Source organism: Globicephala melas, chromosome 15 (assembly GCF_963455315.2).
Source record: "Globicephala melas chromosome 15, mGloMel1.2, whole genome shotgun sequence".
Classification (NCBI taxonomy): Eukaryota; Metazoa; Chordata; class Mammalia; order Artiodactyla; family Delphinidae; genus Globicephala; species Globicephala melas.
Genome location: NC_083328.1, coordinates 74,812,614 through 74,837,603, shown reverse-complemented (window position 1 = coordinate 74,837,603; position 24,990 = coordinate 74,812,614). Strand labels below are relative to the sequence as shown.

At 43.4% G+C, this 24,990-nt stretch overlaps 1 protein-coding gene across 1 annotated transcript in view; it reads left to right on the top strand.

Moving 5' to 3' along the window:
• B4GALT5 (beta-1,4-galactosyltransferase 5) overlaps positions 1–24,666 on the top strand; it is an 80,296-nt gene extending 55,630 nt beyond the window's left edge. Inside the window, exons 2-9 of the mRNA XM_030839043.2 lie at positions 3,602–3,736; positions 13,592–13,705; positions 14,676–14,800; positions 15,790–15,906; positions 16,532–16,719; positions 17,453–17,575; positions 20,437–20,538; positions 21,487–24,666. Of these exons, the coding sequence (XP_030694903.1) occupies positions 3,602–3,736; positions 13,592–13,705; positions 14,676–14,800; positions 15,790–15,906; positions 16,532–16,719; positions 17,453–17,575; positions 20,437–20,538; positions 21,487–21,634 (1,052 nt within the window). The 3' untranslated portion in view covers positions 21,635–24,666. The remainder of the gene's footprint in view (positions 1–3,601; positions 3,737–13,591; positions 13,706–14,675; positions 14,801–15,789; positions 15,907–16,531; positions 16,720–17,452; positions 17,576–20,436; positions 20,539–21,486) is intronic.
• Positions 24,667–24,990: the final 324 nt, after the last annotated feature.

The window sequence follows — 24,990 nt, the reverse complement described above, 5'->3', positions numbered from 1 at the left end:
GGATTAGATTATTCAGCCTCTCCCCTGTAGGATTTCTTTGGCCTTGAGTTATTGTGCATTTGCATCTCCAAGAGGAGGCTTTAGTTGACAGCGCTTTGGTAACAGATGGAATAGGGCTGCTGGTAGTTCTGCTTGTTTCTGGGCCCATCAGACTGCACCTGGACCACTGTCAGCCTGGGCACCACTCTTTGTCAAAGTGTAGACCACTGGGCGGGTATTCAGAGGACAGCAGCCAGGATGGGGAGGGAAGGTGTGGTGATGGCAAGGGCAGGGGGCTCACAGAGGAAGTGGGGCTATCTAGCATGGGGTTGCAGGAGGAGGTTAGGTGGGGTAGAGGTGAGGGTGGGGGGAGGTTGAAAATGCCTGTCTTCCAATATCTGAAGTGTGGGAAAGGGACTTTACTGTTCTGTCAAGGGGCAGGATGAGAACCAGTGGGTAAAAGTGGCTGGAAAACATTTTGGACCCAACCCAAAGTAGAATTTTCTTTGAAGATGGCTTTATTTTACTTATGATTCTGTGTTCTTGGAAGGCATAGTTTTTGGGTGGTGTATGAGGAGGTATTGAAAAGTGTTCTTTAAAATCCCATCCAACCCTGAGTCTGTGAATTTGTGATTATTTTCTTTTGTTTGGCAAAATTTATGTCTTCAGCCTTTTGTTTTTTCAGCCTTGTGCTAATTCCTGTGGATAATTAGAAAAAGCATTGATAATACATGGTTTGTGTAAATTTGTTAATTGAATGACAAGACTAACACACGAGACAGTTAGCAAACTAAGACAAAATGTAAACCAAAGGCAAAATTTTGACAATCTTTAACAGTACCACAGACATTCTAGAAGGGGAAGACTGGAGAATTATATAAACTGGGGTTTGAAGGATTAATGAGATTTGGATGGCAGAAAGGAGAGCAGAAGCATTGCAGATCAACAGAAGCCCAGGCATGCAGGCAAGAGACGTAGCGGGCTTTTGAGGAGCAGTGTGGCTAAATCTGTAATTAGGAAAGATCCACCGGGCTTCCCTGGTGGCGCAGAGTCTGCCTGCCGATGCAGGGGACGCGGGTTCGTGCCCCGGTCCGGGAAGATCCCACCTGCCGCGGAGTGGCTAGGCCTGTGAGCCATGGCCGCTGAGCCTGTGCGTCCGGAGCCTGTGCTCCGCAACGGGAGAGGCCACAACAGTGAGAGGCCCACGTACCGCAAAAAAAAAAAAAAAAAAAATCTCCTTAAGAGCAATCATTTAAGTCATGTAGGTGTGTGAAATCTTTGAGGGACAGGTTGTGGCTAGAATATGGATGAGCAAGTTCTTAAGTTCAGTGGTTAGAGCGTAGGTCCACCTGGTTCAAATCCATCCCTCAGTGACCTTGGTGAAGCAAGGTGGAGAAACTGAAGCCTAGAAGTTGACTCTAAGTTGGATGGTATTACTTGCCTCTTAGGTTATGAGGATTAAACAAGATAAAGAATTAGGTAATTAAGTGCTCAATAAATGTTACTCACTATTATTTATTAGGTAGCTGAAGTCTCCCTAGAGCCTTGGTTCTGGAAGTGTGGTCCTCTGACCAGCCACACTGGTATCACCTGTGAGCTTGTTACAAGTGCAAATTCATGGGCCCCACTCAGACTTACTGAATCAGGGTCTCTGGGGGTGGGAGGCGTAGAAGCAGGCTTCAGAAAGCTCTCCAGGCAATAGGCAGGGAAAGGTTTGAGAACTGCCCTAGAGGAATCCTACAGAACTAAGAAAGGGAGGGAATTTTTAAAAGAGGGGCTAACAACATTGCCCTTTACAGTGTAGAAGATAAAAAGCTCAGAGAAGATGAAATTCGGGAGAAAAGAGGTAGTGTATTTTTTGCAGTGCCTGACAGCTTTACACACAATGTTCAATAAATATTTGTTTCTATGTTATTGAAGACAACTGGTTTAAGTAGTATGTTGGGGATAGAAGGAAGATTTAATATAATATGTATAATATACATAAGTCTAAGTGATTAAAAAATATAGTACAGAACCATATTAGAAATATGATATTGGAAGAAGTTTAAATCTTAGGCTTAACTACCTACCTACCTACTATGACCGGGCACAGTGCTCTCTGCTGTAAATAGAAAATGAGATGCTACTGTTGTTTTCAGAGGCTTCACAGCATGGTACTTTCTTTAAGGATTTGAAGCTAATTTTTTTTCCTGTAACTTTTTCTTGCTACAGAGAGTAAACACTGTATCTGATCTATTCTCAGCCAGTGCCAGGAGTTAAGCATGCAGTTGTCTTCCAGTCACAGCCGGGCCTAATCTGAAACTGCTCCCTCATTTCTAAAAGCATTATGAACATTGATTTCTTTTGTTAATTATTTTACGGCTCTGGATTTATCTTAGAGATGATTAGAAATCTTTTGAAAGAGTTTATGTCCCCGTTTAATGTGGGCCACCTGATGTTTTCCACATTGAGAATTGTGCCATTTGATTTGTCCCTGTCCCCACCCCCATCACAAGTACAAGCACCACACACAATAGCTTGAAATAAAGTAAATAGACTTCTAAGCTTCATCCATTTAGTCGTTATTTACTGCCCATTATGTGCAGGACACTGTGATAATAATGATGAGACAGTGTCCACAAAATATGTCTTGCTGAAGAACCAGGACCGCCCGAGGCTGGGTGTATTGAGTCTGGAGGAGTGGCCCAGCCTCTCTGCTGCATACCTGCCTGGGGCCTGGTTAGGGGTCAGTCAAGTGTTCAGATGATCCCTAGCACACGCCAGAGTTTAGACTTGTAAATGTGCCACCCCTGAGATTGCTTTCCAAAGATGACGATGATTGGGCGGTTAATGTGGTTAAGAATATGGGTTTTTTTGTTTCGCTTTGTTTTTATTGAGATATAACTTGCATATAACATTATTTTAGTGTCAGGTGCGCAACATAATGATTGGATATTTGTATGTATCATGAAGGGAATATGTTTTAACTGACACCTGGACCAAGCCCCCTGCTCCTTTCCCATTGCTTTGAACTTTGGGGCTGAGGTGGGTGGGTAGTGAGGACTGCTAACATTCTTTCGTTATTTTCTTCTTCTCTCCAAATAAAGCAAAGAAAAAGAGCTGGAACCTTCATCACCACTTTCGAAAGATAGCCAGGACCAGACCTACATCTAAGTGTTTCCAGAAGGCAGGGCAATTGGTGGTTTCCTTTCTCTGAGAATAGCGATTGAGTATTGAGAATGTGAACTTAAAGAGAGCGGAGATCTTTTTCAGAATGTTTTAACTGATCCATAAAGGTCTTTCTGATCATAACGGTGCTAGAATACAGCTTGGGTATTTGAAGACCAGGTAGAATATAATTTTTTTTTCATTTATGGTTTTTCTAAAACTGCTGAATATGGACAGAAATACCCCTAAGTTCTACTAGCTACCCAAGGAATATTGATGTCCTGAAAACATAGAACCCAGTATGGAAAATAGAAGTTACAGCATTTGTAGGGTTTTAGAACTGAAAGAGGTTTCAAAAAGAAAAGGGGATAAAAAAGAAAGAAACCCAAAGTTATGTGGGGTTTTCTGTGTGTTTTACATTACTGATTGCTTTTGAATTAACCTCTTTTCCCTCCCCGTCTGTTTCCTGCAGTGAACACCTACCTCTTCATGATGCAGGCTCAAGGCATTCTCATCCGGGACAACATGAGAACGATCGGCGCTCAGGTTTACGAGCAGGTGGTTCGGAGCGCTTATGCCAAGAGGAACAGCAGCGTGAATGACTCAGGTATATTTTTAGTAAAGAGGTGGTCTGCTCAGAGGGCCTCCTCCCAGGAGTTCAGCTAAGCGGTAATGATGGACCCAGGAGTGAACATTTCTGCCTCAGTCTGGAGCTTTTACCTGTAACTTTTATTATCTTATAAGCACTAAGTATATAAAGAGGGGAAAAGAACATCGAGGTTAGATGGCTTTGCCCGACATTATATTGTAAGAACTTGTTCCCGAATCGTAGTTTTCACTTTAACTACTTTTACAAAAGACTGTACATAGCAAGTTCTTCACCTTTGAGAGGAGGCTGTCTTTTTTATGTCTCTCTTTTTAACTCTTCCAAAAGTTGAACAGAGGAAGTATTTCCAGATGGTTAAATGGGTCTGTTGTGAAGCCTCTCCAGTCTCCAGCCAGGGATGGTTTTTATTTAGAAAACAGATTCTGAGATTTCATTTTGCTTCGCATTCATGATTTGCCACTTCTTTCTTTAACTGAGGACTAATGTGCTTCCCCTGTGGCTTCTTAGTGATTTCACTCAAGCCTAGTATTATAAAATATGTATATTTTTAAAAATATTCTTTCCTCCAAATCAATCCTTTTTTCTTCTCGAGTAAGTTCTAAGATTGTCCAGAGCTCACCGTAGAATGTGAAATTGCTTTGCAACCGTTGCAAGTGAGAATTATTCTGGGGTGTTGGGATATCAAGAGAAAGCATTGCCTCTGAAAGGGAAGTTAAATCCTGAGAGGAACTGACCACGCCCTAATTTATCAGTCTGTCCTGCTGGCCAGTTTAGCAGCAACCAAGCACTACAGTTAGCAAACCCATAAGCTTTGGTACTTACTTCCTTTCTTCTTGTTCGCAAAGAGCGAACGATCAACTTTTCAGAGCTTTTCAGCCAAATTGTGGCCTCACGGGACAAACTGCCTGAGCTCTGTACCGTACCTGGAAGAGGAGTCCCTGCAGCTCCTGAAGTCAAGGGAGGAGGCCAAGCAGATTTTTGTTTCCTAATTCATCCTGTGTGGTGTTCAGTTTTAACAGATGATCCCACACACATTGTCTCACTTGACTCGGATATGGCTCCATCGGGTAGGCAGGATTTTGTTACTTCCGTTTTTCACATGTACAGGTAATCTTGGGGGTGTTGGAGTGGCTTGGTCATGTGACTTTCCCTAAACCCCGCCCGAACCTGCTTCTAGTTGGGTGATAAAACTCAGGAATACTTTGACCGCCATTCAGAGCTCTTTCCCCTGTATCACTCCAGATAAAGGAGCATGTGTGCTGTCATGACCTTTACCCAGTCCATGTGTTCATGCCTCTCCAAGGTTAGAGGTTGCTGGGGCTTCTCTCTGGGCCATTGGCGAGGTAACCTGTTTTCTGTCAAAGTTAGAGGGTGCGCAGCAGGTCTCCATCCCTGCACCACTGCTGGTCTTGCAACACAGGTCATGCTAATTCCCTGAGGGGTTATTGTCCCTGGAAGTTGAGCAGAGAGTGAGTTGCACCCTTGGAAGTCCTATCCAGGGACCCATTGTTACTTGAATTTGCATGTGTTTATCCTCAAATTATCATACACTAAAATAATTCTTCCCAGCATCCCTCTGGTTGGACTAGTTGATCATCCATTTTGTGTTTAATGTGTCTCTCTTCCTCATAAATCGGAAGTCTTTGCTGTCGGGGCCTGCTTATGATAGGGTAGATGATTTTTTTTTTTTTAACTTGGAATCTTTATTCTTTATGATTTTGTAATAGCTTATCCTTAGTTTGGTTAAGCAAACTCTAATTTGGCTATGAGAACTCTTTCAAATTTGCTAAAGGAACTATGATGATAAAATTACACAAGTTGGGAAAAATACCCGTGAAATAACACAACTTTTTATAAAATTGTCAGGTTTCAATTCCAGTAACCCATAAGACAGGGCCTAAAGCCAATTCATAGTCACATCATTCCAGAATGAGGGGCTATTGCCAGAAACTTTTTATGGGGTGGGAAAAGGAATAAAAGATGGTCAGTGCTGATAAATACAGGTTTAATGATACAGTGCTCTCCACAGACAGCTACAGAGACTATAAACTATTATCCAGAAACTTACAACCATACAACACAGATCACTTAGCCAGATCTAAAATAAACTGGCTTCTTGTAAATACTACAGCCCTTCTTCCATCCAAAAATGACCCTAATCTCACATGAAAACAGTTACTGTAGGGGAACCAGAAACCCAGCTTTGTGGCCCAAAGTAAAAACCAAAGGAAAAATAGCGATTCAGTGACTAGCTGGTGAAAATGGGAGATCTGGTGCCCTTCACTGCGCTGCTTTGCTCTTCTTACTCTTTTTGTCCCCCTTCTCCAGCCCACCCATGTTAGCTCTCAGTAGGCTTGAACAAGCCATCTGAAACTGAATCATTTCTTCGGAGCTCACCACAGTGCTGATCTTCCTTTTCCCATCAGTAGCTCTTAACGGACACTTGTCATCTGAGGACTCAAAGCCCTCCACAGAACCCTTCCTTGGAACGGCTTTATTAGTTCTATCATCATCTGCTCGCTCTCCAGCGGCACCATCCTGGCGCTGCTGGCTCCGCTCCGTCAGCATAAACGCCCTGGGGTAGATGATTTGCTTGCATTATCTCATAGGCTCCTCACAAGAACTCAGTAAGGTAATGACTGTGTCCCCCTTTCAGGGATGAAGGGGTCGGAGTTATAAGATTCTCTGCAGCAGTGGGGTTGGGACTTGCTGACCTCTGAACCCCAGCAGCGCTCCTCATTGCCTGTGTTGCCTTTGTACTACCCCTGGTACCTGGTACACTGCCTAGCACATAGGAGGCATAGAGTAAATGATGTTTGAGTGTGTGAGTGGATAGATTTAACAAGAAAACACATTTTAAGTGTTGTAACCTAGTTCTGAGATTACCATCTTGATTGGCTTTTATTTTATTGGCACATCCTTGGTGAGTAAGTGTTGAAGAGGAAACATCATTTCATTGGAAGTTATCCAGTAAAAACCAACTATTTTTATTCATTTCAAAGTAATTTTCTGCCTAGCACAGTCAGAAAGAGCATTTGGGGCCTAAAGCTGCTGAGATAGCCAGATGACCACCACCGCTGACCCCGGCCACTCCCGCCAGGAGCACCGTGGGTTTGGTAAGAGTAGCCTGGACTGAGGTAGTTCATGAACTGTGTTGCCCCGCTCTGGAAAAAAAGTGCTGTGGCACACACCCATGTTCAAAGGCCTTCAGGAGGCCAAGGGTAGCTAAAAAGCTAGTGTGTCGTTTAAGTAATGCTAGCTTTCTTTATCCTTGAAAGCTAAAATGGCTACTGCCTAAAAAGAAAGTACTTTGAGGGACCAGGACTGTGACCTGGAATTAAGCCTGAAATAATGACCTGGAGAAGCTTCTTGTCACTGAAAGCCTTTGGTATGTGAAATTGTGAGTCCTGTAAAATTTACCCAGAGCACCGGGGGGAGACGCTCAAGAGAATATTGGCATCAGAAGAGAATCCCTGGGTTAATCCAGTCCAGCCACTTAGTTGTATATTTGAGGTGAGTGGTTGGGTGGCCTGGCGTTTCTCATTCCTAAGTACGAATTTCCAGGTGTCATTCTATGCAGTCACTTTTACCCAGAGGGAGATTTCTTCCCTCTGTATTCACGTGCATATGCACACAAACCTTCCCGTGCTGATGGCCTCAGTCCCCTTCTGGTCACATACTCAGGAAAGTATCCTGTTGCCCACATCCTTCAAAACAGGTCTGTTGTGGTAGACAAATAAAATGAACTGAGTCACTGCCAGTACGTTTCATACTTTATTCCGTGAGGTCGATGTTCTTTCTTAACCTCTTTCTCTCTGGTTTTTGCCTGCTCAGCCCATAGTTGTCTTTTCGTCTCCTCTCCCAGCAGGTGGTCAGCCTTAAGCGAGCTAACTCTCGAAGAATGCAAATTCTTTATATTTTACAAATGCTTGTCCTGATGGCATCTTTCTAATATATATATATTTCCACTTTTTTTCAGTCAAGAGAGGCAAGGGTTTGGCCTTTTCTCAAATGGGAGGAGAAAGTAGTGATTCTTCCTGGCATCTGTTACTCAGCACTTTTCAGTCCCCGCTCAGCTGGATTTGGTAATTTGAGGGAGAAAGCAGAATTTTCCCACCACCGTGGACTGGGGTAGCCGTGTCAACCTGGAAGCACACTGGACTCCCCTGGGCAGCTTTACAAGATGCTGATGCCTGCCCCCACCCCCGACCCCCAGAGGGTCTTATTTAATTAGTCTGGGGTATATCCTGGGCATAAGGATTTTTAAAAAGCTTCCTAGATGATTCTAGTATGCAGCCAAGGCTGCTGAACCACTGATGTAAAGCAAAGTTGACCGAGCAGGCCATTTGGATCTGCAGGTAGGAAGGATGTCTGTTGTGGTCCCATGTTATAAATGTAAAAGCAGCTGCCTTCTTTGCCATCTACCTCCCTTGCTGGAAGAACATGTCCTGATTCGAAATGGATTAGATTTAAATTAAAGAGTAAAACCGTGACCATAGAAATTCAGCAGGCTGGCTTTTTCTCTCAGCAGTTCCCTCATTCAGTAGGGTTGTGCTTTAGAAGACTAAGAAATGGGTGTTTGGGGCTTCCCTGGTGGTGCAGTGGTTGGGAGTCCGCCTGCCGATGCAGGGGACGCGGGTTTGTGCCCCGGTCTGGGAGGATCCCACATGCCGCGGAGCAGCTGGGCCCGTGAGCCATGGCCGCTGGGCCTGCACGTCCGGAGCCTGTGCTCCGCGACGGGAGAGGCCACAGCAGTGAGAGGCCCACGTACTGAAAAAAAAAAAAAAAAAGAAATGGGTGTTTGGAACCCCTGAAGAGAGTATGCAGTATAGTCCTCCCATTTCTAGGCGGCTGGAGGAGAGCTAGGACTCCACAATAACCAGGCACAGTTTTACCAGGTTGTGAGCAATTAATTTCCTCTGCCTCTTCCAGTTTAAAATGCTTCTACTACTAGTGGAAAGGTAGATTTTGTTTAAATTTTTATGTAAAGAATTTAAAATTACAAATGAGGAAATTTGTGTTTGTTGGGGGTGGGTGTTCTCCACGGTGTAGGGCAAGGTTATGGAGGACTTTCACTTAGGAGTTGTGTGTTTCAGGTTTTCTTTTTTAAAAATGACATTATTAATTTAGTAACCAGAAGAAAAGAATAAGTGGTGTTTTGTTTCATGCTAGCTGCTAACGAAACAGGAGGGAAGGGAGCAGGGCACAACCTTTAAAAGAATGACATAGCCCTTGGGATATGACATAAACTGGTTAGAACCAACTAGGTCCAAGATGGCGGAAGATTCGACTTCCAGTAGACCTTGAGCCTCATAATATACTCTCCGTAATACATTAGCTAAATGACACACCCACAGGCGCATGACAGTTCCGAGGCTGACCGTAAAAGGTCAAAAATTAGGCGGTGGCCCAATTCCTGGAAATTCTGCCCCTTCCCCCCAAAAGTTGGAATTATCCTCCCACTAGTTAGCCTATGAAGTTACCCGGCTCAGAAAGACTAACAACAACCCCGTATTTCGAGGCCTCGCACCTTCTGAGATGGTCCACACTCTGTCTGTGGTGTGTGTTTCTTCCAAGGCCATTCTCGCCTTTTGCAATGGACTGCATTCTTCTGCCTATGGAATGTGTATCTCTAAACAAATCCACTTCTTACTTATCACTTTGTCTGTCACCGAATTTGAATTTCTGTGCTGAGACATAACCTGAGCTTCAGTAAGTCCTGAGACCAGGTGTGTGATCTCTGTTAAAAGACAGTAGGTTCATGGGACTTCCTGGTGGTCCAGTGGTTAAGACTCCACGCTTCCAATGCAGGGGGTGCGGGTTCGATCCCTGGTCAGGGAACTAAGATCCCACATGCTATGGGAGTGGCCAAAAAAAAAAAGACAAAAGACAGTGGGTTCAAGTCCCAATCTGGGTTGCACAGTTTCACTACCAGGCCTATTATATATATATCAGTGTTGGAAGGAAGTAGAAAGGAATTTATCTGTGTCCCCAAACAGACCCCCAAAGTAGGATCATTAAGGTTAGACGGTGTCTTATCTCCTCTCCCACATGTTTTTTTAACTTCTTGTTCCCTACTTAGGTTGTAGCTCTAAGGCTTGGTTCTGTCTTTGCCCAGAATTATTATTCTGTTTTTGTTGATTTGCTTATGAAAATGCCTGTTGTAATACTTCTGGGAATTTCTTTGCCTAATTACTGTGATGCCGTTTCTTTTTTTTTCCCTTAAAAAGTATTTATGTATGTATTTATTTCACACACACACACACACACACACACACACACACTGTATTTTATTTTTACAAGAGATAAATAAACTGACACCAAGCATTGTAAATGGATGACCACAACAGAAGCAAAAATGATTGCAATTACCAAACACGAAACACACTCACACTATGTCATAATATTGACATTCAGTCCAGGAATCCTCCACAGTAACAGCGCCTTTACTTTGCAGTGAAAATTGATTTGTATATTTGACATGGGACTGAGTGAACTGATGAGGATGACTGTAATTTTTGTGATGACGTTTCTAACCAGCTTCTCCCTCCACACATGCACACATCACAGACATACACGTTTTCTAGAACACATGAAAACTGCTAATTTTTTTTCTTAAAAAGAATCATTTTATGTACAAAAAAATATGTGTGTATATATATGTATACAATTAAGCAAAATGAGAATCACCCAGAGTAATGATTAGCATTGGAGGTTCTTGATGTAGCTTTTTGAAATGTTAATACCTTCAGAAAGGGCTGGACTTAGGATGGATTTGCATGTGTGAACTGAGGACTTTGGGCTAATTTCTGTGTAAATGTAATTTTACCTTTAGTGTTCATGCTGACTTGGTTTATGTCTTTATATAAATGCAAGCTTATTGTTTTTCAGGAAAGCTGCAACTAAAAAGGACAGAAAGCATTCTGTCCTTTCCTGCCCTGTTAAGAGACTTAAATATTATTGTATTTACGAGATGATATGAAACCTATTATATATATATGAATCCTTGTATTCAGCCATATTTATAATAAATACTCATAATATATAAAAAAAAGAGACTTCAAATTCTCTTCAAGTTGCCTCTCATTGAGTTTCGTCCTCCGAGTACTTGTAGAATAGGCAGCCATGTGTCTGTATAAAAGGACTCACTGTATTAGCCATTTGATTCTTGGAAGCCTTTTCATAGTGCTTTTTAAAAACTATCCATGTTGAAGATTCTAGAATTCCAGGGTGCAAAGTGAATGTGAATAGGAAGTTTTAATTTTCATAGAATCAGCATGAATCCAAAAGGACTGGAGAAAGAGATTTTCATACTCTGAAAAAATAGGGCAGTGTAATGGAAAGAGTTCAGTCGGGTCTCTGTTATGTACTAGCCAGGTCTCCTTGTACAAGTTGTGTATACGGTGCCTCACTTTCTTTATCTGTCAAAAGATAAAGAGGTTGGAGGACCCCCTTCATACCTCCCCCTAGGAAAAAGGCCTCTGCTTTACTCTTTAACACATCACTAAAATGACAGTAGTTTGTGTGTGTGTGTGTGTGTGTGTGTGTGTTTAATGGCGTAAACCCCTGTAAATGAGAACAAGAAAGGAGACCACAGCAAAAAATTTTTCAAGTTGGAAAGCAGATGGACCAGTGATAAAGGACTTAATGGACCCAAGAAAACTGACTGCTAATGTGGCAGCAAGGAAAGCCAGCAACCACTGCAGTTTATACCCCAGAATCCCTCAGAAGCTCAGGAATCAGCAACATCAAGTACTTTTGGAGATAAGAATAAAGGTGGCAACTAAGATAAAGGTTGGTTGAAAGCTGTTTAGAAAGCAGTCAGATACCCAGATTCCTTCCCCCGTCCTGGCAAAGTACGAGAGACTTGATAACCTCCAGAGATGGCAAAATAGAGGGTCCTTCAACCGGGGGGACCTGGCTTGGTTTAGGGTACCCTAGCCTTTTCCTCTTCCTCAGTTTTAGGGTGCTTGCAGCAAAGAGCATGTGATTCTGGCAGGAGATTAGAATAGACTTCTCTGGGGAACCTGACTGGACCAAGAGGAAAGACCCAAAGATATTGGCACCGGAGGTTTCCAAACCAAACTTTTGGCCAGAACACCCTCCGATGAAGAACCTCAGTCCAGACCCTTCCAGTTAGCTTTCGTTCCCCACTCCTAAATATTAGCAGATGGCCAGGGATCACTGTGCTAGAGACCAAAACAAATAAGAAGCAGCAAATTGAAAGAAACAGAATATACTGGGAGGAAAAAACTTAACTATCACATATGTTCTCAAGGGTCAGAGGAAAAGGATTGCAAACATGGAACAAGACATTGAAAAAAAAATGAACATTCAGAAAATTAAAGGGACACTTTGAAATAAAAACTCTAACAGCAGAAAATGATAATTAGAAGAAGGACTGGGTAAACTTGAGGAAATCTCTCAAGATAGAGCAGAAGAATAGCAAGATGGAAAGTCAGTTAGAAAAGATGAGAACATTGTAGGGCCAGGAAGCCCAGCATCGGAGTCCTATCTTCTGTTCTCCAGAAAGGTAGCACAATACAGAGGGGAGGAAATCATCATCACAGTAATACCTCCTCCTCACCCCAAAATTTGAGAACAGAAAATGAATTTCCAAACTTTAAAAGCCCACCGAAAGGTCAACACGGTGGGCTAGGCACACCAGTGTGAAATTTCCTGAAGAGAAAGTTCTTCACACTTCCAGAAAGAAATTACTTCACCTTTTACAAAGATAAAGAATGGGAATGGCTTCGGACTTAACAGGCACAGGGGAATCTAGAAGGCAGTGGGAAAGCACCTTTACAATTATTTCCAGCCTTGAATTCTATAAAACCAACCAACCGTGTATCAAGTGAGGAAGAATGAAAATAATCAGCTATACAGGGTTTCAAAATCACTGCCCTTTCCCCCTTCTTAGGAAGCCACTGGAAGAATGTGCTCTACCAAGTGAGAACAAGGGAGAAGCTGAACTTAGGAAAACTGAGGTTCGATACTATAGGAAGATGAAGGGACTCCCCAGGACACTGAGGAAGGGAGATCCCAGAGTAGCATGTGCACATCAGGCTCACAGGAAAGCCTGTCCAAACTGGAGTGGATCGGGAGGTGCTGGACCTTCTTAAGGAAGAGGAAATTGAGGGAAGACCTGATGCCTGTGTCTTCAGGGGAAATGAAGTGGCAAAGGGCATGACGTCAAGTTGTCATCATTTCACATAAAACTAAGCAAACGGGAAAACAAGACAGTCGCTCCAGGAAAAAATAATTATGCAGGAAAGGAAAAGTAATCGTAACTTTCCACATTTCTCAGCTACAGCGATCGTCATAATATAAATACTGAAGTTTGTCCTAACCACGATTATCATATTTGACTGGAGGGAGACTGGAGGATGGAAAGCGTATGTGTGTGGCGGGGGCAGGGGAGGGAGGGAGCGCAGTCTTCAGCTCCCGCAGTGAGAAGTCAACAGATGGACCTAAAACCGAAGCATCGAGGTTGGGTGTGCAGGCTGACGGAGATAAATGCTGAGGTAGTAGGTGAGGAAGTGAGAGCGGCTCCTTTAGAGAAAGACATGCGAGGGGGCCCTGTGTTTTTTTTTTTAATTACGTTGTAAGGTTATTTGACTGTGAACTGCCTGCATATAAAGCTATAACAACAGTAAGAATAGAAACACTGGTAAACTAGTATCATCTGGTTAACATTTTTATTGACAGGTTCAGATTTTAGCTGAAGAGCTAGGCCAGCGGCCTGCCTCCCCAAAAGATGATATCTAAGAAAAATACTCCTTTGGTAGGCATCGAAGAGTTGTAGGAGTGATGACATGTACCAGTCTGAGTTGCCTTTTTTTCTTACCTCTCTAGATTATCCTCTTGACTTGAACCACAGCGAAACCTTCCTACAAACCACAACTTTTCTTCCTGAAGACTTCACCTACTTTGCAAACCATACCTGCCCCGAAAGGCTCCCTTCCATGAGTGAGTAGAGCTCTTGCTTATCTTCCTCTGCTTTTGAAACTGATGCCTTCTCATTTGAGTAAACTAAAAGGGAGAGTGTTCTTGAGCTGTCGATGTCTACTTACACAGAGATTGTAAACGCCTCCCGGATGTTGGGAACGGGGATTCTGAAAGTTACTTGTGCCCTGACTCCTCTTCAGCACTTCTGTAGGGTGACCTGTGTTCCTGGTGCCATTTTCTACCACATTTTTCACTCTCTGCTTTACACATGCCCCCCTCCTTTGTAACTCGGGGTCTGTTAAGATGTCCTAGAGAAAGTGTAGGCAACCAGCTTTGTCTTTTAGTATAAATCTCACACTGATTATATGACTTGCTCGCTATGAGGGAAGTTATTTTCTTAACAAAGTGCTAGTTTAGGAAATTCTTGGATCTTTTCTTTCTCTTCCTTTTTCTTCTTCCTCTCCCCTTCCTCTTCCCCTTTCCTTTCCTTTCCTTCTTAGAATCTCATGTATAATCTGAAACAATGACAATGTACTGTTACACCTTTTCTGTACTTTGGGGCTTCTTGGACAGTCCTCTTCTGGACTTGAGTCCGAGACGATGAGAGTTCTGAGTTTGGACGTGACCAGTCGGGGTCACTGATCAATGAATTGGGATAGTGTGTCTATACATGCCTCAGGAGCACACAGCGACGGTGCCAAGCTCAGCTACTTTCCTCCTTCCATTTTCAGAAGTTCAGCTGCTGTACACCCTTGGCAGAAGCAGAACTCAAAGGCTCAATTTCTTGATTTGCTGCTTTACACAGTAATAGTAATAGTGATTTGCTGAAATGCAATGAGTTGGAAAGCAGAGGAAGGGACCCCCATCCCTGTTAAAAACACCACCCACTGAAAAAGCACTGAACTGCTCCAGAGATTACAACCCTGAACATAGGAATAAGAATACCATTTTCTGGCCTCTTAATTATTATTTTTTTCCCTCCTCTGTTCAGAGGGCCCCATAGCCATAAACATGAGTGAAATTGGAATGGATGCCATCCATGAACTCTTCTCTAAAGACCCAACCATCAAGCTCGGAGGTCACTGGAAGCCATCGGATTGCATTCCTCGATGGAAGGTAGGGGGTGAGGTCAGACCCCAAGTGCTGGAAGCCTACCTGCCATCATCTGAATCACCATGGGTTTCACTCTGACCTTTTGTAATTTGCACCCTACTTACTACTTAATGCAAAATATTTGCATTTGATGGGAACATACTGGAGGAATGGATTTCCCTGAGGACTCTTCTGTAGCCACAGAAATTCACATTGTTCTGATGACTGAGCCAGGACCCTTTTTCTTCCTTACAGGAATATTGGCTAAGCAGGGCGTAGGGGGTGGTAGGTCTCTTGTGACACATTTGCAGAAGCCATCTTCACAAATTCAGTGCTTCATGCCTTATTTGGCATTGTTGCCGTGAGTCTAGTGGAATAAAAAGTGGAGTTATCTAGCCTGACACTGAGAATTGTTTAGTTTTTTTCTGCGTGACTCTAATCAGGAGACATCGGTAGTGTGGATCAAGCTTATGGCACTGGCTTCAGTCCATTCTTTCAACAAGTATTTAGTAAAGTGCCTGTTCTGTGCCAGCCCTATGAGATGCTGTGGTGCAGCAGTGATCAAAGCACGTCTGGAACAGATCAGTGTTTCCAGCCCATCACTGGGTTGTAAAATCAATTTAATGAGCAGCATTTAAAAAAATTTATGTATATATATAAAAGTGCATTGCATGTTTTAAGGGGAAGTACTGTTCTGTGAAGCGTGTTTTAGTTGTATGTCTCTATATTTGTGTACTGGGTCACAGTGAACATGAATGTATGTCTTTCTCTGGGTTGTGGTCTCGAATTCATTTGCAGGCCCACTGTGTACATGGTATGGCACATGTAAGAACGAGGTCCACTTACTTCCAAGGGTCGACTTGCCACCATAGGTCTTCATTTAGAGAAGCTGAGGATAAGACAGCTCCCAGAACTCCCCAAGAGCTGGTCCCCGATTCTGCAGAAGTGCCCTGCTGCAAAGCAACAGATGAGGGGACCAACAGGGCGGCCTCTTTTGCTGTGACCCATTGCAGGTGGCAATCCTTATCCCCTTCCGGAACCGCCATGAGCACCTCCCGGTCCTGCTCCGACACCTGATTCCCATGCTCCAACGCCAGCGCCTACAGTTTGCATTTTATGTGGTGGAGCAAGTAAGTGGTCCTTCTCTCTTCTTTCTCTTCTGAGACAGCAGTTTAGAGAGCTTCAAGCTAATGCATCCTTGGTGTAAAGATCCAGTAAAACTGAAAGCTCACAGTCGACTGAGTCGCCCTGCGGCAGGAAGGGGAGCAGAGAGCAGTCCTGCTTCTGGTTTGAGATGTTGCTCAATATCAGCAGATTTGAGTGCAGCCTGGAACTTGTTTACCCTGAACAAAGGCCTCTTGTGGGCTGCTTTTGCTAGAGCTGCTTTAAGTGTTGTCTTTAGGCCCCAGACCCAGGAAATTCCCCTTAAGATGAGGAGCCACAGGTCGAAATGGCAGTGTTGTTATTCCTTCCGTATATGGGGCTGGGTACCCTTCTAAATGCTGTTACATGGCTGACCGTCTGCCTTTACAACAGCCTTGGGAGAGAGGAGCTTGGGTTTATCTTTATCACCCCTTTTTATTTCCGAGGAAGTCAAGGCCAGAGGTCAAGTGATTGTGAGTCAGTGATGAGCTGGGCAGGACCCACCTCCCTTCTGGCCCAGGATCTCTCAATAAGCTCTCCCTTAGGCAGGGCTGAGGCAGCAAAGATTGTGCTTCAAGAGTCCTTTTAAAAATAAAGGTCTGCTTCTTTTAGGTTGGCACCCAGCCCTTTAATCGAGCCATGCTTTTTAATGTGGGTTTTCAAGAAGCAATGAAGGACTTGGACTGGGACTGTCTTATCTTTCATGATGTGGATCATATACCAGAAAGCGATCGTAACTATTATGGATGTGGACAGATGCCAAGGCACTTTGCAACTAAACTGGATAAGTATATGTATCTGTGAGTATCATTTCCCCTTAATTAAAGAGGTTAAATCTAAAAGGATGGTGAGAGATGCAAAGATGCCAAAATCCAATTAGCTCCAACCTGAATGGCAATCAACTGATGAATGGATAAACAAAATGTAGTATATGCATCCATACAATGGAATGCTATTTGGCAATAAGAAGGAATGAAGTACTGATATATGTGACAACATGACGAACCTAGAAAACATTATGCTCAGTGAAAGAAGCTAACTACTAAAGACTGCATGTTATATGATTCCATTTATATGAAATGTCCAGAATAGGCAAATCTGTAGAGACAGAAAGGAGAATAGTGGTTGCATAGGGTTGAGGGGAATAGGGGGAAATGAGTGACTGTTGATGGTGGGTACAAGGCTTCTTTCAGGAGGGTGATGAAATTAATTAAAATTGTTGGTGGCCATGGTTGCACAGCTCCATGAATATACTAAAAACCATTGAATTATACACTTTTAATGGGTGAATTATATGGTATGTCAATTCTGCGTCAATAAAGCTGTTATTAAAATAATCAATTAGGAAAAAGTTCAATTAGCTACTCAGATTGATGCGTCTCGTCCTGAGGAAACAGTTTCAGGTGGTTCAGGGCAGTAGCACAGAGAGTATTGTTTTACTTAAGACTTAGTTCTCCAGTGAGATGGCCTGTTCTAGGAGAAAAAAATCACCCTTTAATGCACAGATGATTGATACCATACATCTCCTTTTAGGCTTCCTTATACTGAGTTCTTTGGTGGAGTGAGCGGCTTAACAGTGGAACAGTTTCGGAAAATCAATGGCTTTCCTAATGCTTTCTGGGGTTGGGGTGGAGAAGATGACGACCTGTGGAACAGGTACTACCTTCTTCTGATGTCTTCTAGAAATGCTACCTTAGACTCTCCAGACTATCACTGTCTAATAGGAATATGATGTACTAAGCCATGTATGTAAATTTCAGTGTTCTAGTAGCTACATTTAAAAAGGTTAAAAAAGGAAAAGGTGAAATTAATTTATTATATTAATAAAAATATTTTTTAAATTATATTTATCATAGTATATCCAAAATAATACCATTTCAACATGTAATCAATATAAACTATTAATGAGATATTTTACATTCATTTTTTTCTGACTAAATCATAGAAATCTGGTGTGTACTTTACACTCACAGCACATTTTACTGAAACCTCCGCAAACCAGAGGTCAGATGTTTGTTATGTGTACACAGATTTGTCCATGCCATCAGATAAGGCTTGTATTATGTAAGTTTGTATGAACAATCCTGTGTGTGATCAGTGTAAAGTAGTATTTTTACAGAGTAAGTAACTAGTAACCTAATAAGGAACAAATAACCAAAAGAATTTCTACCTTGTATCCACTTTCTATCTCAGCTTTGAAAAAAGAAAGGGTGTGTTGGTTGTTAATACAAAATAATATTTTCGGGTAAAAATTCAGATGATACAGATGTGTCTAAGCCAGGGAGTATAAGTCTTAATCCCCATTGTTACCCTGTTTCCTTCCCAGGAAGTAGCCATTTGAACAAGCTGTTTCTTTCTATAGACTTCTTTCTATTCATACATAAACAACCCAGACACATCCCTTCTCCCCTTCCAACCATGTTAGAGAGCCACTTCATTATTTTTAACAATTGCATGGTATTTCTTTATGTAGATAGACAACAATTTATTTTAATCCTCTCTTGTTGATGAACATTGTTTAATTTTGAACATGTTTTGTTCACATGTGCAAATATATCTTTAGATTAAATTCCTAGTTGCAGAACTGCAGAGTCAAGAAGTAAATGCACTTTTTAAAAAGATTTTTTTTTATCAATTAATTTATTTTTGGCTGTGTTGGGTCTTTGTTGCTGTGCGTGGGCTTTCTCTAGTTGCAGTGACCAGGAACTACTCTTTGACGCAGTGCGAGGACTTCTCACTGCGGTGGCTTCTCTTGTTGTGGAGCACGGGCTCTAGGCACATGGGCTTCAGTAGTTGTGGCATGCGGGCTCAGTACTTGTGGCTTGCAGGCTATAGAGCGCAGGCTCAGTAGCTGTGGCACACGGGCTTAGTTGCTCCGCGGCATGGGGGATCTTCCCGGACCAGGGCTTGAACCCGTGTCCACTGCATTGGCAGGCAGATTCTTAACCACTGCGCCACCAGGGAAGTCCCAAGAAGTAAATGCACTTTTAAATTTTGATAGTTATTGTCACATTTTCCTCCAGAAAAGATTGCAAAAATATTCTGACCAACAGCACATTAGCGTACAAATTTTCTTACACCACCAGCAACATTGGATGTAAACAACCTTTTCAACGTGTGCCGTGTTTCAGCTCTGTAGTAGCTCCGTGTGGCTTGTGGCTGCTGTTAGGCAAAGCAGCTCCAGACAGTTCTTTCTCAGTCTGTTAGGTAGAAGTGGCATCTCATCCTTTTAACTTGGGTTTCTTAGGAACCTAGTGAGGATGAACAGCTTTTCCAGACATTTAACTAAGTTTGACTGGTTTTTGAATCCAGTTGAGCTCCCCCAGGATATCTGCCATAACTCTCGTCTTGCTCTTTCCTCAGCTCAGCAAGGAGCCCCTCAGTGCAGGAACCTACAGCTGGTTTTCCCCAGCGCCCCGCACAATTCCAGACACACAGTAGGCATTTCATATATATTTATCAAGTGAGAGTGAGGACACATCTTCACACAGTCGGCCCTCCGTACCCATGGATTCTGAAGTTGAGGATTCAACCAACTACGGAATGAAAATATTAAAAAAAAAAATTCCAGGAAGTTTCAAAACGCAAACCTTGGATTTGCCACATGCTGGCACCTATTCTCATAGCATTGTATTAGGTGTGATAAGTTAGCTAGGTTTGGTTTAAGGTATCCTGGAGGATGTGAGTGGATTATATGCAAATACTATGCCATGTTACATAAGGGACTCGAGCATCCACAGATTTTAATATCTGTGGGCCCAGTGCTGGAACCAGTCCCCCACCCAGAGACTGAGGGCTGACTATATATCAAAATGAGAGTATAATTTGGAGTCGAGGAGGATGTTGAAGTATGAAAATGATCATAAATATCGCATAGATATCCAAAGTCTACCCCATGTATTCCGTATTTCTTGGAGTCCTATCAAGTTTCCAGTAAACCCAGCCTGGGAAATCTTATATTTATCATGTTAAGAATAAATATCCTGAACACCTCCTCTAAATTCTTCTTCCCTCATGGTCACTTTTCATAAATTGTGAAGTTTTATATCTATATCGGAGGACATCATATAAATTAGCTCATCCCCCTGGTGATGGGGGAGGTGGGCGGAGACATAAGGTCTCTCTAGGGGGGACACACGGTGACTCTGACTTTGCTGACTTGCTCTGTGGTAGGTCATGGAAGACAGGTGTGCCCACCGGGGAGAACATGTTTCTGATAGGACCCAAACAAGCCGGCCCAGAGGGAGTGTGGTTGTACCTGTCACGGAGACCCTGTGTCACACCTCAAGAATTTTGAATTTCTTTTTGAATTTCAAATTTCTTTCCTTCTTCAAAACGTTTTTGTATTGTAGACTTCTTTTCTAAAGCTGTGAACTTATCCAGAGGGGAAGCAACATGAATATTTAGATGCAGAAGTTCTGTTGTTCAGCTTGGGGTCCTTCAGCCTCGGGATGGGTTTGGTCACCTATGGGACTTGATCATTTTACCCAAAAGCCCACCCTCTTTGTCTTGGACAGAGTGCAGAATGCAGGCTATTCTGTGAGTCGGCCAGAAGGTGACGCGGGGAAGTACAAGTCCATTCCTCATCACCACCGCGGAGAAGTCCAGTTTCTTGGACGGTTGGTGCAGTTTATTTATTCCTTGTACAAATATCCTGTATACTTCGCATTTCCAGGTGTCCCCGAGCACTGCAGCCCCTGTCTTGCTCCCCACCCCTCTCCAGGGTCTTGTTCGGACAGCTGTTTTAGAGTTCCTATATATATTTTAATTTAAGTGTGAGGCAGGCGTTTGGGGGCAAAATCATACCATTGGTGAAAATTTTTGACAGTAAGATCTTTTAAGGAAATCACTCATTCTGTGTCTTAAGCTTTGTCGTCTCCTCTGTAGCCTTCAGGGAGTTGGGGAAGAATCCACTCCGGTAAAGGTTTCTGTGTAACTCACAGTCACATGACAGAAAGTTTGGCACCCTCTTTGCAAGCTCTGGTTCTGGAAGGGTGTCCCTCAGCTTCTGTTTGCGTGGTTGCAGCTGCTTTATTACCCTCTGTACGTTCAATAAAGAAATTCCTGATCGGACTGAGCGGGGCATGTGGGTGGAGTACGTCTCTGCGTCCTCAGGAGTGGCTCTTTGTGTCTTTTGTTAGTAGTGGGGAGCACTATTCTCTAGACAGTCGATCTGGCTGCGTGAACTCTGTTTTCATGGGAGTAAGCAGGCACTGAATACAGACTGAACTTTCTCATCCCATGTGTTTAGCAGCTTACCTCCCACTTCCCCACTCTGTGGTTTTGGGAAAACCAGTTAATATTGAGAGCCTTGGTTTCCTCATCTGCAAAGGGGCAGGCACATTAAATGAAATAATGCTGTAAGTAAAACACCTCGCATGAAATAGGACGTGTTTCTAATTCTAATGATGACGTGTAGCCTGGAGGAGCTGAACGGCCAGTCACCGCCATGTGGGGCAGGAACATCGTTTGGGTTGTGCCGCCTCCTGTGGTCTGCCCTGCCCCGTCCGTGTCGTGAGGAGCTTGGACCCTCGCTCAGAGCCACCCCTCTGTTCTCTGCTTAACAGGTACGCGTTGCTGAGGAAGTCCAAAGAGCGGCAAGGGCTGGACGGCCTCAACAACTTGCACTACTTTGCAAACGTCACGTGTGACGCCTTGTATAAAAACATTACTGTCAATTTGACACCCGAGCTGGCTCAGGTGACCGAGTACTGAGACGAGGGGAGAATATATGTTTGCTTCACCCCCCGCCCCCAAGAAAGCAGCCTGACGCCATGTCTCGGGGCTCCGCAGAGGAAGAAAACAGAAATCCAGTGTGGATCCATGAGGGATCACAGGGTTCAAGGAAAAAATGTGAACAGAGCACACGCACATAACGCCTTCACCGTTTGGACCCACTGGACTTGAGGGAGTCAGCCGGGAACTGACTTGCTCTTTTCACAAGACAGACGTCTGTCCTGCTGCTCTTCTCCCTCATCTTCTGCCCTGACGTCCCATCTCCTCCACAATCTGCAGAACCGGAACTGTGATCCGCCACCATCCCGCCACGAATGGCCTTGGGAGCTTCTTGCCCTTCAGAGCAAAGAGGCAGACCCACCACAGGGCAGCTGTGCTTTAGGAAGAGCAAAGGCAACTCCACACAACCATTCTTCTACATCTCTGGTGTTCTCTTTGGTTTCATTAAAAAAAAAAAAAAAATTACCTGCTTTGGGTGGGGATGAGGGGGGAGTGGGGGAGGGATTGGGGAAGATAAATAGACATATAACAATCACTTCTTGAAGAAGTATAATTGTAAATAAGCCATGTAAAATGCCTTTTTTAAATTTAATTTTCTAGCTGGCTCCAGTTCAAACCGAGGGTTTATAAATTAGATCCCGTATTTGTTTGGCAGATGCAGGAACTCAGCTCAAGTGGAATAACATCGTCTCCCAAATTGCTGTCACTCTGGAAGGGAGTGGTTATAGGGCATGTCACAGGAGAGCAAAACAGTCCAATCTTTATCACCGGTAGCTAACTTCTTGTGCCCCCACCCCGTCCCCTTTTCCAAAAGTCTTGCTCCCGACTTTGGCTCTGGAGTCTCTGCCCTGCTGGGCACGTCCACTCTCATCCCAGTCTTGTGCTGAACACGAAGCTGCTGTGTTAGAACACTGCTCTCCCGCTTGAAGCAAACCCGTCAGGTGGGCCCACTGTGCGCACACCCCTGGATCTCTGGACTTCCTGTCTTGTCCTTCCATCATCGTAAAGAGAGAGTGTAGGTGTTGTTTTTCCCTACTTCCGTCTCTCTCTCTCTCTTTCTCTCTCTCTCTCCTTCTTTCGCTTGCTCTTATGGAACTTGGCCACAGTTTCTGAAGTCTGTGCCTAAATTACCAACCAGCTTCAGCGATTCCTTTGAATATTTCCCATTTTGGTTTCTGGAAAGCTTTGTCGTTAACACTATTAACTAGGACATAGAATGATGAGCAACTGAATTATGAAGAATTCAGCCAGGGAGCAGGTGACACTCGTGTGCTATGGGTCAGCTGGGATCCAGGTTAGACCAAATCCAAGCTTTGGGATTAGACTAACAAAGCTGCCGGACGGCGGCCGCAGGAGCCCAAGTGCTCCATTCACACCCCCATGTGCTTTCTGAAGTCAGATTCTCAATCACATTTGAAGTTGTGCCTTTGTGTTTTCTCCTGAGCCGAATCCCTCACCTCATAGTCCCCTTTGGCTTCTGCAGAATTCTGAAAAATGCCAGGTTTTCCCCCTCCTTTTCCATAAAACATATTTATATATCATTATTAGGAGTACTTTCTGAAGAGTACTTCATGTTTTTTTTTAATTGCCTTGTTTGCCTTCAACTTCCTTAATTTTCATGGTTTACATGGGTGTGTGTAGAGGCTATATTTGTTTATATACACATGGGTTGGGGGTTTATTCCATTGCATGTGTTGGTTCCATGGACGTATGATCCCCACACGCTGTGGGAGTGATTGGCCAGGCCTTGTTTTTTTTGTTGTGTTTTTGTTCCTTCAAAGAGGAGAATGCTATTTAGAAAATAAACTGCATTGCAAAGCTCTTACCAGCTCATATGAGAGAGCAGACTCCTGCCCTTGAACACGCTGGTAAGTTGTATCATAATGTTTTAAAAGAGTTTTTTTTTTGTTTTTTTTTTGAGCATTTCTTGCTTTAAAAGACCTTCACGAGGAACATGACACACAGACGTTCTTTTGGCTTTCCTTTGATGTATGGTGCAAATAGCAATAAAAATTTCTTTCCCCCCTTCCTTTGAGCACCCCCAGGCCTCTGGGCTAGCCTGGCCTCTTCTCTCTGAGGGCTGTGAGCTGCTTTCAGTGTGACAAAATTATGATGTCATTTGGAAGAATTTGCCAGGACAGACTGATTCTTGGTCAAGAATGGCTCGTGTACACTCGGCAGCATTGTAAAATGACATTGTTTGAAGCCTTTCATTAACACATTTACCATCAAGAACAAAATGTTGGCAAAAGGCTAACACCTGATTTGAAAAAGAAAATGCTGATTTGAGGACAAAAGGAAAAGTCTCTTTCCACTGCTCAAAGTAGGGTCATTTAAATCATCTTGCAGTCATGTGTGAGTTTGTTTTATTCATGTGAAATCTCTTGCTGTGCACTGTAAGTCATTTATCCACCAAGCTGAGTATCGTGTGGGGAAAGGTAAAAGTTAAAAACACAGCCAGGCCTGTGTGCTGTTAATAGTGTGAAATTCTCACGTTAAGAAAAAAAGAACAATAAGAACCAAATGTGACCTTGCATATATTTTGACAGCTGAAATTCTTTAAGGCTACCAACGAATGACCCCTTAAATCAGTCTTGTCTTTTGATTGCTGCGTATAGGAAGAAGTTTTCCTTTCACGCTGTTTTGTTTTGGGGGGGGGTTATCAGCAAAACTATTCATTCTGACATTACAGGGCCTCTTGTGAGAGCCTCTCTACCACAGACGTTAAGAGCTAAGCAGCAGCACACGTACTGATTGTATCCACTCACCAATGACCATTACATTGAACGTAGCTCGCTTACTTCCATCACTACGAGTTTTTTGAGCTTGCTCTTATGTTTTAAGAGGTGCCAGGGGTACATTTTTGCACTGAAATCTAAAGATGTTTTAAAAAACACTTTTCACAGAAAATAGTCCTTTGTCATTACATTATTTACTCATGTGTTTGTACATTTTTGTATGTTAATTTATGAATGATTTTTTCAGTAAAAAATACATATTCAAGAACCAAACCTTGGTGGTTGTCTGTCTTTGTCTGGGACAGTTTGACTTCTTAGAGCCTTGGCTTCCACTTTGCCGGGCTGAGCTCCAGGTAGTCCTGAGAGAAGTACTGCCAGCCCGAGCCCTGCAGTCAGACCACTTGAGTGAAAAACGCTGCCCATGTAGCCAAAGCGTCGAACCCCACTGTGCTACCAGGCATCCGCCCACACTTGGGTTTTCGTTCAAGAACTGGCCCAGGCGATGCCCATCAAGTCGAATAAGACACCTGGGCAAGGGGTGGGGCGAGGGTCGATGGAGTTTGCCTCCAGGAGGTCCTCTGGGGCCAGTCCACAGTT